Source organism: Megascapheus bottae, chromosome 21 (assembly GCF_031878675.1).
Source record: "Megascapheus bottae isolate mThoBot1 chromosome 21, mThoBot2.hap1, whole genome shotgun sequence".
Lineage (NCBI taxonomy): Eukaryota > Metazoa > Chordata > Mammalia > Rodentia > Geomyidae > Megascapheus > Megascapheus bottae.
This window is the reverse complement of record NC_143529.1, coordinates 39,564,565-39,578,063: the sequence shown is the minus strand read 5'-3', so window position 1 is coordinate 39,578,063 and position 13,499 is coordinate 39,564,565. Positions and strand designations below refer to the sequence as shown.

Below are 13,499 nucleotides of genomic sequence, written 5' to 3'. Positions count from 1 at the left end.
CCTCTCTCCCCGTTTCCACAATCAGAAGCCCTCCCCTCACTTCCACCCCCAAGAGGCCCTCCCCGGACCCCTCCATGGGTGTCTGTGCCCTCTTCCTTTGTCCTGGCCTCCTTGCCAGTGACGGCCACAGGACTGGTGCCCTGTTCCCCAGAGCCCCTTCCTGCCTCTGCCCCGCCTCTCCCCGGCATGGGCCCCCTGCCACAGCTGCTCCCACTGGGTCTGCCCCACGCCCAGCGTGGTCTCCCCTCCCTTGCAGGGCCTCCCAGGGGCCTTCTTCCTTCCCCGGCCGCCCACCCCCGGGGTGGCACTCACGCGTGCGGGCCAGCAGTGCAGCAGGCTTGCTGATGTCATTCTTGTTGTTGCTGTTGCGCTTGACGGAGAAGATGGAGATGTTGTAGGCCCGCCCGGCGGCCAGGGCCCGCAGCTGGTGCGAGGAGCGGCTGCGGTCCACGAAGTCCGTGCGGCGGGAGGCGCCGTCCGTCGAGGCGTAGGTGACCGCATAGCCGTCCAGAGCCTGCCTGGCGGCGGGGCCCTCGGGGGGGCTCCAGGAGATGGAGACCCCGCTCTCCTCCACCCTCTCCACCCGGAGGGCTGTCGGTGGGAGGAGTTCTTCCAGGTTCCAGCCAAAACGAGAAAACCCAGTCAGCTGCCCGCTGGGCTGCACCTGGAGCCACCAGCCTAGGTCTGGGCTCCAGGAGCAAGGTGGCTGGGGACCTCTCGCTGCTCTGAACCCCTCGGCCAGGACACCACATGCCTGCTCAGGAAAGGAACGGGCCCAGGTTCTTCTCCCAGGCCCGGCCTGCCCGCTTGGGTCGGGTAAAACCTCTGTTCCCCAGGGTATCCGGCCACCTCACCTTTAGTGCAGTCCTTGCCAGTGTAGCCCACTTTGCAGGTGCAGCTGTGGGACCCGTTGCTGGCCAGGCAGTAGCCGTGACCCCCACAGGGGCTGGAGAAGCAGGGGTCGCTCACTGGGAGGGGAGAGGAGCAGTGAAGACAGGACGACAGTGTGGCCACACCACGCAGCTGAGAGCTGCGGGCCAGGCCCTGCCTGACCACTGCCTCGCAGGCAGACTCGGCAGACGGGGGAGGACAACGCTGGCGAGCTGTCCAGGGAAACCCCGGCGTGGAAGCCGAGCCATGGGCAACAGGAAGGGCCTGTGGGGGACCGAGGGGGCCGGTGGGGACGGGCAGGAAACACCTGCCCAGGGCCGCCAGGACCGCGGCCTGTCCTGCAACAGGAGGCCTGAGCAGTGCATGGCGAGCGCGGTAGGAAGGGAGGAGCCAGGGACCGGGGAGGAACTTCCAGGGGGGCTGCAGAGCCCCAGGGGCGCAGCTGGGCCCATGTGCCTACCTGTCTCACAGTGGTAGCCGAAGAAGCCCTCCGGACAGACACACAGGTAGGCCCCGCCGCCATGCTGGCACCTGCCTCCGTGCTGGCAGGGCCTGGAGCTGCAGGAGTCCACCTCTGGAGAATAGCCCGAGAGTTGGCCCGAGCTGCAGGGGGGCCTCTGGGGGAGGGAGGGACGGAGGAGGCCAGGAGCAGAGGCCAGGAGAAGGGTGTGGGGAGCCTGCGGGTGGGAGGGGCTCATGGAACCCCTCCGGCCTTAGACCTCCATACAACCTCCTGCCCCCCTCCTTCCCAGGGCAGGCTCGGCGCTGCCTGACCGGACCCTCAGGCCCTCATCCCAGGCAGATGCTCCACTCCCTCCCTCCACAGTCCAGCTGCGTGGGGCCCCTACCTGTCTCACAATGGACTCCAACAAAGCCTTCGGGACACTGACAGAAGAAGGCCGAGGGAAGGTCTCTGCAGACACCTCCATGCTTGCACGGTTGGGAGTGACACTCGTCTGTCTCTGTGCAGAAAAGGGACCACTGCTTCAGGTCAAAAGGACCCCAGCTGCAGAGTGCAACCCGAAGAGAGCAGGGGGCTGAGGGGGTGAAGGATGGAAGGAGGACAGGGACCAGAGGAGGACAGGGACGTGAGGAGGACAGGGACGTGAGGACAGGGATGTGAGGAGTTCTGCCCTCCTTCTGGTCCAGTGTCTGGGGCTTAGAGCCATTAGAAGTACTGAAGAGTGCCAGTCCACGAGGACACGGTGGCCAAGCCTGTCCTCCTCTAGTGGCTTGAAGTGCCAGGCACGGGGCGGGGTGCTGCCTGCTCTTGTTCACCCGCAGAGCAGAGTCCCAGGGCAGACCCGTGCTTCTCAGCTGCCTCCTGAGCCTAGGAGGCTGAGAAGTTGAAATCTGTGTTGGCAGGGCTCTAGGGGAGCAGATGGAGTCACACTGGCACTCAGGCAGAGGCAGTAAAGTTCAACGTGGCCGTGGCCGGTGGGCTGTGGCAAGGCTGGTGTCCTTACCCAGTTCGCAATGGACGCCCTCATAGCCCGGGCTGCAGAGGCACAGGTAGCCAGCGGGGCGGTCCTGGCAGGAGCCCCCGTGCAAGCAAGGCTGAGAGCGGCACTCGTCTACTTCTGAAAGGAGAAACCACAGAATAAAGCCAGGCGGCCGTGACCAACCAGAATTAAGTCAGGATGGACAGAAAGAGTTCTTTTGGTATTCCTTGACTGGGCCGGTGTGTGGGGAAGGCGGCCTGTGGCCGTTGGTCTTCACCCTGTCCTGCGTGTGAAATGACCGGTGCCTTCTGTCTGCCCGAAGGCCTCTCCAAGGACACTGAATCTGATTCCAAAGGCCTCGGAAGTTTGGCAGCATGGAAAAGTCATTTGTGGAGCAGCAGATTGGGGCAACCTGCAGGTACACAAGGCTCACCATAGGTCTTCCAGACTGGGCATCCTGCCCCTGTGTGTGCAAGTTTGTCCTGAGAAAGAGCGTCACGTTTGTTAGTAATAGCAACAACCCATGGACCTGGAAGTAGTGCCAGTGGGAGTCTGTCCACCCCGGGCTCGGGGCTCGTCTGCACACCCACTGCTCACCCCTCAGAGCGACTCCTCACTTGTGATGATAACCCCTGGATTATCATTTCTTTGGGTTTTAAAAATTTGCCTTCAAAATTCTATAGTCCACCTGAAAGTATATGGTTTTCTGTTTATGAAGACTATGAATGACCATCGATCTCCTACAGCCTTTAGGGTCAAGGCCGTGCTGTTGGGGTCCTGCAGTTTCTGTTGTTTCTGCTGCCTCGGGCTCTGCAGTTGATGGCCCATTGCCTCGTGTCACCGCCAGTCTGGCAGGCCCTCGCCTGCCTTCTAGACTTCTTGCTGTCCTATTCTAGACTTGCTGCTCTCTTCTTTCTCCACCAGTATCCATAGGTGCAGATGGAATGGCGAGGGCCCAGGCATGGGCAAATTACCAAGTCATTTGCCAATTTCCATTTCCATCAGCAATTCCTAACAAACCCTGCTGGCGCACCTTCTCGCCGGGATGACTGCAGAAGTTTACGGACTGCACGTCGGGATTTTGGTATTCATTTCCTTAATTCCTAACGAGGTGCACGGCTTCTTTCGTGAAGTGCACAGTCTGACTTTTCCTCATTTTCCTATTACTCTAATCAGTTCAGTGGTGTTTTCCATGTGTGTTGGAAGCAGTGTCTTTCAGGTATAGCTTGTGATTTACTTTGTTAGATGTTAGCAATTTAAATGCCTATTTTTTTCCCCCGCTAGTCCTAGGGCTTGAACTCAAGGCCTGGGCACTGTCCTTGGACACTTTTTGCTCAAAGCTAGAGCTCTGCCACTTGAGCCTCAGCACCACTTCCAGCTTTTTCTTTGTATGTGGTACTGAGGAATCGAACCCAGGTCTTTGTGCATGCTAGGCAAGCCCTCTACCACTAATTGTCTATTTTTTTTTTTTGCCAGTCCTGGCCTTGAGCTCAGGGCCTGGGCACTGTCCTTGGACTTTCTCAAGGCTAGAGCTCTACCATTTGAGCCTCAGCACCACTTCCGGCTTTCTTCTATGTATGTGGTACCAAGGAATTGAACTAGATTCTTTGTGCATGCTGGGCAAGCACTCTACTACTAGGCCAAACTCCCGGCCCCTGCCTAATTTTTATACAGTCAAGTTTGTCCATTTATTTATTTGTTTATTTATGCATGCATGTATGTATGTATGTATGTATGTTATTGTGGCCTGAGGACTCTCTCTCAAGACAAATGTCTGGCCAGGTGCTTGGTGATTTACGCCTGTAATTCTAGCTACTCAGAAGGCTAAGATCTGAGGATATTAGCTATGGCAGAGAAATTGTGAAATTTTTATCTCCAATTAACCAGCAAAAATCTGGAAGTGGTGCTATAGCTCAAGTGGTAGAATGCCAGCTTTGAAGGAAAAAGAAGCCAGGGGACCAGGAGTGCGGCCTAGTGGTAGAGTGCTTGCCTAGCATGCAAGAACACCTGGGTTTGATTCCTTAGGACCACAGACACAGAAAAAGCCAGAAGTGGTGCTGTGGCTTAAGTGGTAGAGCATTAGTCGAGCAAAAAGTGCCCAAGGACAGTGCACAGGCTCTGAGTTCAAGCCCCAGGACTGGCCAAAAGAAAAAAAAGAAGAAGCCAAATCACACACGCGCATGCGTGCACACACACACGCACACACACACACAGAGAAATCTACTCGTATGTTGCACACAAAATTAGTTTTTAGTAAACTCTTTAAGCCTTTGCTCCATTTGGAACTGGCTGCTATGTGGTGAGGAAATGTTAGTATTTTTCCAAGGATGTAACATTAATTCTAGCTGTCGTGAATACTTTCCCATATGCTCTTTTGGGGAACACTGCTGGGGTTTGCACTCAGGGCGATCTCGTTGCTTGTCAAATGCTCCACCAATCCACAAGCTCGAGACCACACCTCAGCTTTCATAAGCTCCCTTTCCGTAATTGTCTGCCGGCATTAGAACAGCTGTCTTGAATGCTGTTTTGCAGCTAGAGCGCAGGCCGCAGACATTGGTGTCTTGGTCCTGTCTGGTAGCAGCTCCTGGATCCACGTTCTGGACAGGCTCTCCATTCCCCTCCCCTGTGCCCGTCTGCACCTTTACTTCTCCCCTCCTTTGTGAGCTGGACTCTGTCCCCTTTGCTCATCTTGGGGCTGTCCAGAACCTCCAGGAGCAAGTAGTGAAGTGAACGTCGCCCTCCCTGAGGATGGAAGACTTTCGTCTTCGGCCTTGTTTGGTAGCTGTAGACTTCTCAGAGATGGCCTTTGTCAAGTTGAAGGGGAAAAAAGCTTCCTATCTGTTTATTATCTGTGTCAGTCCTGGGGCTTGAACTTAGGGCTGGACACAGTCCCTGAGCTTCTTTTGCTCAGGGCTAGAGCTCTACCACTTGAGCCACAGCCCCACTTCTGGCTTTTCTGTGTCTGTGGTCCTGAGGAATCAAACCCAGGGCTTCATGCATGCTAGGCGAGCACTCTACCACAAGGCCAAACTCCCAGTCCCCCTAATAATTTTTTTAATAACAGTTAACATTTGCCATTTTCCCACATTGAAATATCGTTTGGTTTTCTCCTCTGTCTCCCAATAGGAGACGTATCAGTTTTCCAATGCAGGTCCAGCTTCTGCTTCAGCTAAACTGCACTTGGTAGAGATGAAAGTGTGCTGATTTGAACGAGCACCGTGTCGTTTGGATGCCTCGTCGACGAGCACGGGCGCCGGAGCCTGGAGCTCCAAGTTTCATGATGTCCGTCTGGTTTGAGAATCAAGGCAGCATTTCCTGAATCAGCTGGAGCGCTCTTCCTCCCTGGGTTTTCCAAGCAACTGCGAAGTTCGTCCTGTTCTTCTCTTAAGTCGGGGGGCGGTGTTCTGGGCTGGCCTTTCCTGCTCTCGGGCGAGTCTGCATAACATTGGTTCTTGGCACACGGGGTGGCATTACCACAAAACGGCCTGAGTGCTGTGTTCCACTGTGGGAAAAGGTGCTACCTCCGGCTTCAGTTTCTGTAAACACTCACAGACTACGCAGGCACCCTTTAATTCCTTGAGCCACTTCCATCCGTACACAGCCCTGTGACTATTACGTCCTTTATGCTAGGACTTCAAATTCACTTGCTCGGCGTGATCCGCAGTACCCTCTGGTATCTCTTAGGTCCCAACGGAATCTCGGCATGTCACTGTTTTCACAGGTAAGTTTTTGTTTCTGCTCTTTGTTTTGTTTGACCACTCCTCACGGAGCTGTGTTCTTTTTGTGAGAATATTGGCTTTATTTTCTCTTGTATCTGACTTATTTCATTAATTGTGGCTTTTACCCGTGTTGCTCCTTTCCCTCTAACATCTTCCCAGCTTCTGAAGTCAGATCCTTCCATTGATGAGTCTAGAACAAGACTTCTAACATCGGCACTACGGCCACCTATGTCCCCAAAGCACTTCTACCGAACCCCCCAGTCTGGTTATGTAAAGAATGTGTCTTTAATCATTTAAAAATGTTTTCAGCACCCATTATGAGTTCTTCTTTGTCTTATGAACTACTGTGAAATATCTCAAAGTATCTCAGATCAGCCTGCTGCTATTTATTGCTAGAGAATGCACTAGCTTAAGCCATTAACTGTGTTGTTCAAATAGCCTATCCTTGCTGACTGAATTTTTCTCCTTAACCTGCCATCAATGCAGAGATTAATCAAAGTCTCCCAGCGCTAAGGTGTAAGCCGACAAGTTCTTGCTTTTGGATTTCGAGGTGCGTGTGGGGCTTGGATGTGTGTGGTAGCCGCCCTCCGACGAGCCGCGGGGCCGCGGGGGAGGCCACTCCCTTCTAGGGCTGCTTTGCTGAGACGTCCGGTTTTAACCCATCTTGACGGAAAACATCTCCAGCTTCCTATGGCACTTACATGGTATTTCCTCCAGAAGTTTACTTCTAAGGTCCCATGTCTGTCTTTCTGTTTTCACTGGGTCTACAGCCATTTTGTTTATAATAAACCTCACAATTCTTCCTTTGGAGAGTTTAGTCCATTTCTATTTCTCTGTATTTTTATCATAATTATTTTCGATCTTAATATTTGCTACTTTTCTCTTTTTAGACAGTGGCAAGTAACAAACCTAGTTACAGCGTTCTGGAACTCTCTTTTCTCTCCGCTAGACTTGCTGATCTTATTCTTCATGTTATTATCCTCAAAGGATATAAGTAAATATACATATGTGTGTGTACACACACATATTTGGTCTTTTTCTTTCTTGGTACAGGTGACCAAACCCAGGGTGCTGCTGGTGAACAAGTGCTTTGCCACTGAGATCCATCCTAGCCCAAGAGAGAGGATGGTTATGGCTAAGCCTCCAGTGCTGTTTGTATGAGATTTTTTGGTTGTTTTTTTTGGTTGCACATGGGGCTAGAACTCAGAGCCTGGGTGCTATCCTGGAGCTCTTTTGCTCAAGGCTGGTGTTCCATCACTTTGAACTACACTTTGCTTCTGATTTTCTGGTGGTTAATTGGAGATAACAGTTTCATGGATTTTCCTGCCTGTGCTGGCTTTGAACTGTGATCCTCAGATCTCAGCCTTCTGAGTAGCTAGGATTTCAGGCGTGAGCCTTCAGTGCCTGGCTGAGAATTTTTTTATATTGTCATATTTGACTAATAAAAATATTTACATCTTAAGTTTCTTTACTCCAGTATTTATCCTGTTTGGGGCTTACTGAGCTTCTTGGAATACATACATATATATACCACCCTACCCCTTGAGCCACAGTGTCACTTCTGCTTTTCTGGTAGTTAATTGGAGATAAGAGTATCACCATCTTTAGTGCCAGGACTTCTAGAAGTATTTTTAAAAAAATTAATTTTCAGGACAGGAGTTTGGCCTAGTGGTAGAGTGCTTGCTTAGCATGCAGGAAGACCGGTTCAATTTTTCAGTACCACATACACAGAGAAAGGCAGAAGTAGTGCTGTGGCTCAAGTGGTAGAGCTCTAGGCTTGAGAAAGTCCAAGGACAGCACTCAGGCCCTGAGTTCAAGCCCCAGGACTGGAAAAAATAAATAAATACATTTTCAAACATGGATCTCAAATACTTTTTTTTTTTTTTTTGCTCAAGTCAGCCTACATTTCTGAGCACCAGATGCAGACTTGTTTCTTTGGTATTTTCCCATAGATACCTAATTATACTGTTGTTCCAATGACTAGCCGTTAGTCTCTTAAAGACTTCCTGTTAGAGTCCTGGGGCCAGAAAGGGCAGCCGTAGAGGACTGGTGCTTGAGGCCAGGCCTCCCCCGGAGGCCTTCATCTGGGGAGGGCTACATGAGGTGGCCCAGGCTGGGAGAAGTTCGGGGCATTTTGGAGAGAGCCATTTTCTTGTATGCTGTCACTACGGTCCCTAAGCTTACTTGTGTAAGGGTCCTTACTGTATGGAAGTTGCATTCACATCATACAGCTTTTCTGAGGAGCAATGTGAAGGGTTCCACATCTCCAGAGTTGCAAATCAAAGGGGCCCCTGCCTCTAGGCCTGCATCCCAGCTCCAGGACAGATGTGGTGGGGCCCTGCAGGTGATGCTTTCTGGAGCCAGGCATCTCCAGAGCAGGTGGGCGAGGGGCTGTTCGCACGCAGGCCCCGGTGTCATAGTTCTGGGTGGGAACAAGAGCAGGCAGAGGACCTCGCACCCAGACCCATCTCTTTAGGACCCTGCCCTTGGGCTCCGTCTTGGCCTGGGCACTTGGCTTCTGCTCAGGCTTGCTCTGAGGACAGAAAGCCCCGGGGCAGGCTCCAGAGCAGAGCTGACGGCAGCCATTGCTGTTGGCACAGACCCTGTGGGCCAGCAGAGGGGAGAAGGGGCCAGGCAGGGCTGGCTGGAGAGGGCGTGTCCCCTGCCTCCCGCCCCGAGGGCCCACAGAATCACCGAGGCACTGAGGAGGCTGGCTCCAGACACCCTGGGGCTGGCAGACGCGGGCGTGGCTGGGGGCATTCAGGCTGTAGCCATGGTCACAAGCATACAGGGCGACAGAGCCCACGCCTGTCCCGTTGACCCTCATGGTGGCGTGCTTCACCTCCTCGGGGCGTCCGCAGTCCACCTCTGCAAATACACAGCCATGGGTCCTGAGCCTGGCTGCCTGCCGGCCCCGCTGCCGACCCGGTTCCCGGAAGAGCGCAAGTGCAGGAGCAGGCGCCCCACCCCGCCCGCCCACCCCAGCTCTCTCACCTGCCTGGCACCTGTGTCCTGTGAACCCTGGTGGACAGTGGCAGGAGAAATCCATGCCCAGATCCTCACAGGTTCCTCCATTCATGCATGGGCTCCGGAAGCAGGGAGAGGGGGCTGCAGGGGTGTGGAAGGCCCCAGGTCTGATGCACGGCCTGCGGCCACCGCCACCTGCTCACTGCCCCTCCAGGCCTGGGGCCCACTGAGCCTGCTGTCCCCTACCTATCTCACAGTGCCTTCCAGAGAAGCCCGGGGGACAGTCACACTTGTATTTGCCAATGTAGTGGAAGCAAGTGCCACCGTTGTGGCAGGGCCCCGAGGCACAGGAGTCTGGCTTCCCTGGAAACAGAAGGCATCAGAGGGTTGAAGCCTGGCCCCTGGGCCCCTTCCCCAGGTCCAGCCAGCAAGGTCCAGTCCTGGCCCCTCGCCTCGCCTCTTCTTCACCTCCCCAACAACCCAGAGGATGCACGGTGGCCGGGGTGAGGGAAGGGTCTGGGTCAGGGCTCACTCTGTCCCACTCCGTCCCCACCCATGCCTGCTGGCCAGCCCTAGCTCCCCTCCACCCTGGGGCCGTACCAATTTCACAGTGCCTCCCAGTGAAGCGGTACGGGCAGGCGCAGTGGTACTCGCTGCCTGTTTCTTTGCATGTGCCCCCGTTCCGGCAGGGCCCTGAGCTGCACAGGTGTGGCCGGGCTGTGTGTGCGAGAGAGCGAGAGCGAGAGCGAGAGAGAGAGAGAGAGAGAGAGCGAGAGAGAGAGAGAGAGAGAGAGAGAGAGAGAGAGAGAGAGAGAGAGAGAGAGAGAGAGAGGTGTGAGTGGAGGTGAAGATGAACCAGCCTCCTGGCCTGGCAGAGCCACAGGGCCCCCCTGTCTTTTCAGTTCTCGGGAAAAGCTGGCCTCAGTTAAGTCCCAAGGCTCCACACAGCAGGCGTCAAGACACCCACTGGCCGAAAGAGCACGCAGCCCGCCACCGATGGCTCAGGCCTGGAATCCTGGCTACTCAGGAGGCTGAGATCTGGGCAGAAAAGGCCCAGAGAGACCATCAGCTCCAGTGAACCACAAACACACCAGAAGTGGGGCTGTGGTTCAAAGTGGTAGAGTGCTGGCCTTGAGCAAAAGAGCTCCGGGACAGCGCCCAGGACAGTGCCCAAGCCCTGTGGTCAAGCCCTGCAAATGAGAAAAAGAGAAGTATGAACGGAATGAAAGCTATTAAGTTGATAAGTCACCTCTTCGCGGGGTCCCTGGGGTGACGTCCTTGGGCTCCCTCACCAGGCAGGGGAAGGCACAGCAGGAAGGCAGCTTGCCCCTCCTCTCCCCCACCCTCTGCCCAGAGTCTTACAGGCTCCAAGCCTGCCACCCCGTCCCTGAGAGCAGCCTTCGTGTCCTCTCATGTCTCCCTGGGAGATCAGAGCAGTCCCTGCTGGTGGCTCCATCTGCTCTTCAGAGCGGGGGACCTGAGGAGGTGCTGCTGCTCCTGGGATGGACATGGGGCCATGGAGAGGGGGCTGGGAGGCTTGTCTAGAGGGGGAGCCATCTGCAATCTGGGCCTGCGGCTGGGCAGCCCAGGGGCACAGGGCTCGGGAGTCCAGGGGCACAGGCCGGGCAGCCCAGGGGCGCAGGGCTCAGGAGTCCAGGGGCGCAAGCCGGGCAGCCCAGGGGCGCAGGCCGGGCAGCCCAGGGGCACAGGCTGGGCAGCCCAGAGGCACAGGGCTCAGGAGTCCAGGGGCGCAGGCCAGGCAGCCCAGGGGCACAGGCCGGGCAGTCCAGGGGCACAGGGCTCGGGAGTCCAGGGGCGCAGGCCAGGCAGCCCAGGGGCACAGGCCGGGCAGCCCAGGGGCACAGGCTGGACAGCCCAGAGGCACAGGGCTCAGGAGTCCAGGGGCGCAGGCCAGGCAGCCCAGGGGCACAGGCCGGGCAGCCCAGGAGCACAGGCCGGACACCCCAGGGGCGCAGGCCGGGCAGCCCAGGGGCGCAGGACTCGGGAGTCCAGGGGCACAGGTTGGACAGCCCAGGGGCGCAGGCCGGGCAGCACAGGGGCACAGGCTGGGCAGCACAAGGGCACAGGCCGGACACCCCAGGGGCGCAGGCCGGGCAGCCAGGGGCGCAGGCCAGGCAGCCCAGGGACACAGGCCGGGCAGCCAGGGGCGCAGGCAGGCAGCCCAGGGGCACAGGCCGGGCAGCCAGGGGCACAGGGCCTACCCTGAGACAGGCACGGGCCTGGGGATTGCAGCCCATGGCTTCCTAGTGCTTGGAAGGCCAGACCCGGTGGGCGCTGGAGACCTTGGCATCTCTTGAGATGTGTCTGTGGGGAGTCCCTAGTGTCCCCAAGGACTGAGGGCTGCCAAATGTCTGCAGTCTCCATGTGATCACTGTTCTGATCAGGAGGTAACATAGCAGTGCCAATGGCCTCTGCTGCCCCCAATGGAGCGAGTGACCAGGACAAAGGGACAGAGAAGCTCAGGAGGGCGGGCTGGCAAAGGGACCTGCCGGGCTGTGGGATGGGAGCCAGGCCAGGGCCGGGCTGGGCAGGAGCCCTGGAGTGGGGCGCTCTCCAGGGTGCTGACGCCAGCCAGGGCCTGGAGCACAGGCCGGGCTGCAGGGACACTGGAGACCTCGCCCACGCCCTTCCCACCCCTCCCCCCTCCCCTCTCCTCCCCCCCTGCACACCACCTTTCTCGCAGTGCCGGCCCTGGAACCCGCGCGGGCACTCGCAGGTGTAGGAGCCCTCCTGGGCGGCGCAAGAGCCTCCATTGAAGCAGGGGTCCGAGTCGCAGGGCGAGGGCACGGCTGCAGGGCAGAGGACGGTCTGGAGCCATGGCCGCCTGCAGCCCCTTGGGGCCTCCTCACTCCTGCGCAGCCGGGCCCAGCCTCCAGGAGGAGGCTCTGAGCCGTCTCCCGCCGCCCTGGAGGACTACCCAATGCGCTCCGTGCACACCAGGCATGTGCGTGTGCCCAGGCTCCACACAGGGCCGGGGGCGGGCAGTGGACTACGTGAGCCACAGCCCACTTTACCAACATATGTGTGCGTGTGCGTGTGTGCGCATGTGTGTGTGCACCTGTGTGTGTGCATGTGAGTGTGTCCATGTGTGCATGTATGTGTGTGCATGTGTGCATGTGTGTGCGTGTGCATGTGTGTGCATGTGCATGTGTGGGTGTGCGTGCATGCACGTGTATGCACACGTGCATGTGTGTGCATGTGCATGTGTGTGCATGTGTGGGTGTGCGTGCATGCACGTGTATGCGCATGTGTGCGCCTGTGCACGTGTGTGTGTGCGCGTGCGTGTGTGCATGTGCGTGCCTGCGTGTGTGTGCATGCGTGTGTATGTGCATGTGTGCATGTGTGTGTGCCTGTGCACATGCGTGTGCGTGTGCACGTGTGGGTGTGTGTGTGCGTGCGTGTGTGTGCGTGCCTGCGTGTGTGTGCCTGCGTGTGTGTGCATGCGCGTGTGTGTGCATGTGTGCATGTGTGTGTGCCTGTGCACGTGTGTGTGCGTGTGTATAATTGGAGGTAGCGTCTCACGAGTCCTCCTGGCGGTGGCCTTCCCCTCTCAGCCTCCCGAGTAGCTGGATCCCCGCTGTGAGCCCGTGCTGGCCGTGTTCTCACAGCTCACATACCCTCTTTAGGAAGGCCTGCGGTGGGGCTGGCCTTTGTCCCCAGGCTGTCCCTCCCAGCAGGGGAGGAGCCCGGCTGCCTGCCTCCCCGGCGGGGTCCCACACAGGCCTGGTCCGCCCCACTCACAGTGGCTGACGTTGTGGTCCGTGTGGCAGACGCACAGGTAGCTCCCTCTGTACTCCATGCAGTAGCCTCCATCCGGACACTGGGTGTTCATGCTGCAGGGCATGGCTGTGACTTCTGGAGGGGAGGAAGCTCTTGGACCCCTCTCAACCCCTGGAGAAGGTGGGGCTGCCCGCCACCCAGTGGCCCTGCTGGAGGACTGGCTCCTGGCGCCCCAGGCCTGTGCCATGTGGGGTCACGGGACCACTGCGGGGGTCTGGACCACCCACACCGAGGTTAGAGGGGACAGGACGGAAGAGCCCCTGCTCAGCCCTGGCACCCACCAAATTCACACAGGAGCCCGAAGAACCCCGGGGGGCACTGGCAGAGGGTGAGGTTGGCATCCAGGCACCGTCCCCCGTTCCGGCACTCGCAGTCGTCCGGGGTCCCTGTGACGAGGGGCAGTGCCTGTGTGGGCACCCTCCACGGCCCCCTCCCGCCCGCCCCTGCAACTCCACGCGTGCAGGGTTTCTCCTGTCCCGTCTCCAGAAGCCCAGCCCACGGCGCCGCCCCGGAAGCAGCCCCCACGCACGCTCCCTGCAGTCCAGGCCCATGAAGCCTTCGGGACACTCGCACACGTAGCCCTGGTCTGCATCCACGCAGGTCCCCCCATTCTGACAAGGGGCGGACAGGCAGGCCTCAGGCACCGGGGAGTTTCCTGCAGGAAGGCCGTGGCCAGCAG

At 57.6% G+C, this 13,499-nt stretch overlaps 1 protein-coding gene across 1 annotated transcript in view; it reads right to left on the bottom strand.

The window, feature by feature from the left end:
* Sned1 (sushi, nidogen and EGF like domains 1) overlaps positions 1-13,499 on the bottom strand; it is a 54,454-nt gene that overhangs the window by 21,168 nt on the left and 19,787 nt on the right. The window contains exons 9-21 of the mRNA XM_090354346.1: positions 13,350-13,475; positions 13,102-13,206; positions 12,782-12,895; positions 11,713-11,829; positions 9,620-9,736; positions 9,266-9,382; positions 9,047-9,160; positions 8,747-8,920; positions 2,358-2,471; positions 1,740-1,853; positions 1,352-1,465; positions 855-968; positions 313-609 (exon numbers count right to left, since the gene is read on the bottom strand). Coding sequence (XP_090210472.1) covers positions 313-609; positions 855-968; positions 1,352-1,465; positions 1,740-1,853; positions 2,358-2,471; positions 8,747-8,920; positions 9,047-9,160; positions 9,266-9,382; positions 9,620-9,736; positions 11,713-11,829; positions 12,782-12,895; positions 13,102-13,206; positions 13,350-13,475 — 1,737 coding nt within the window. The remainder of the gene's footprint in view (positions 1-312; positions 610-854; positions 969-1,351; positions 1,466-1,739; positions 1,854-2,357; positions 2,472-8,746; positions 8,921-9,046; positions 9,161-9,265; positions 9,383-9,619; positions 9,737-11,712; positions 11,830-12,781; positions 12,896-13,101; positions 13,207-13,349; positions 13,476-13,499) is intronic.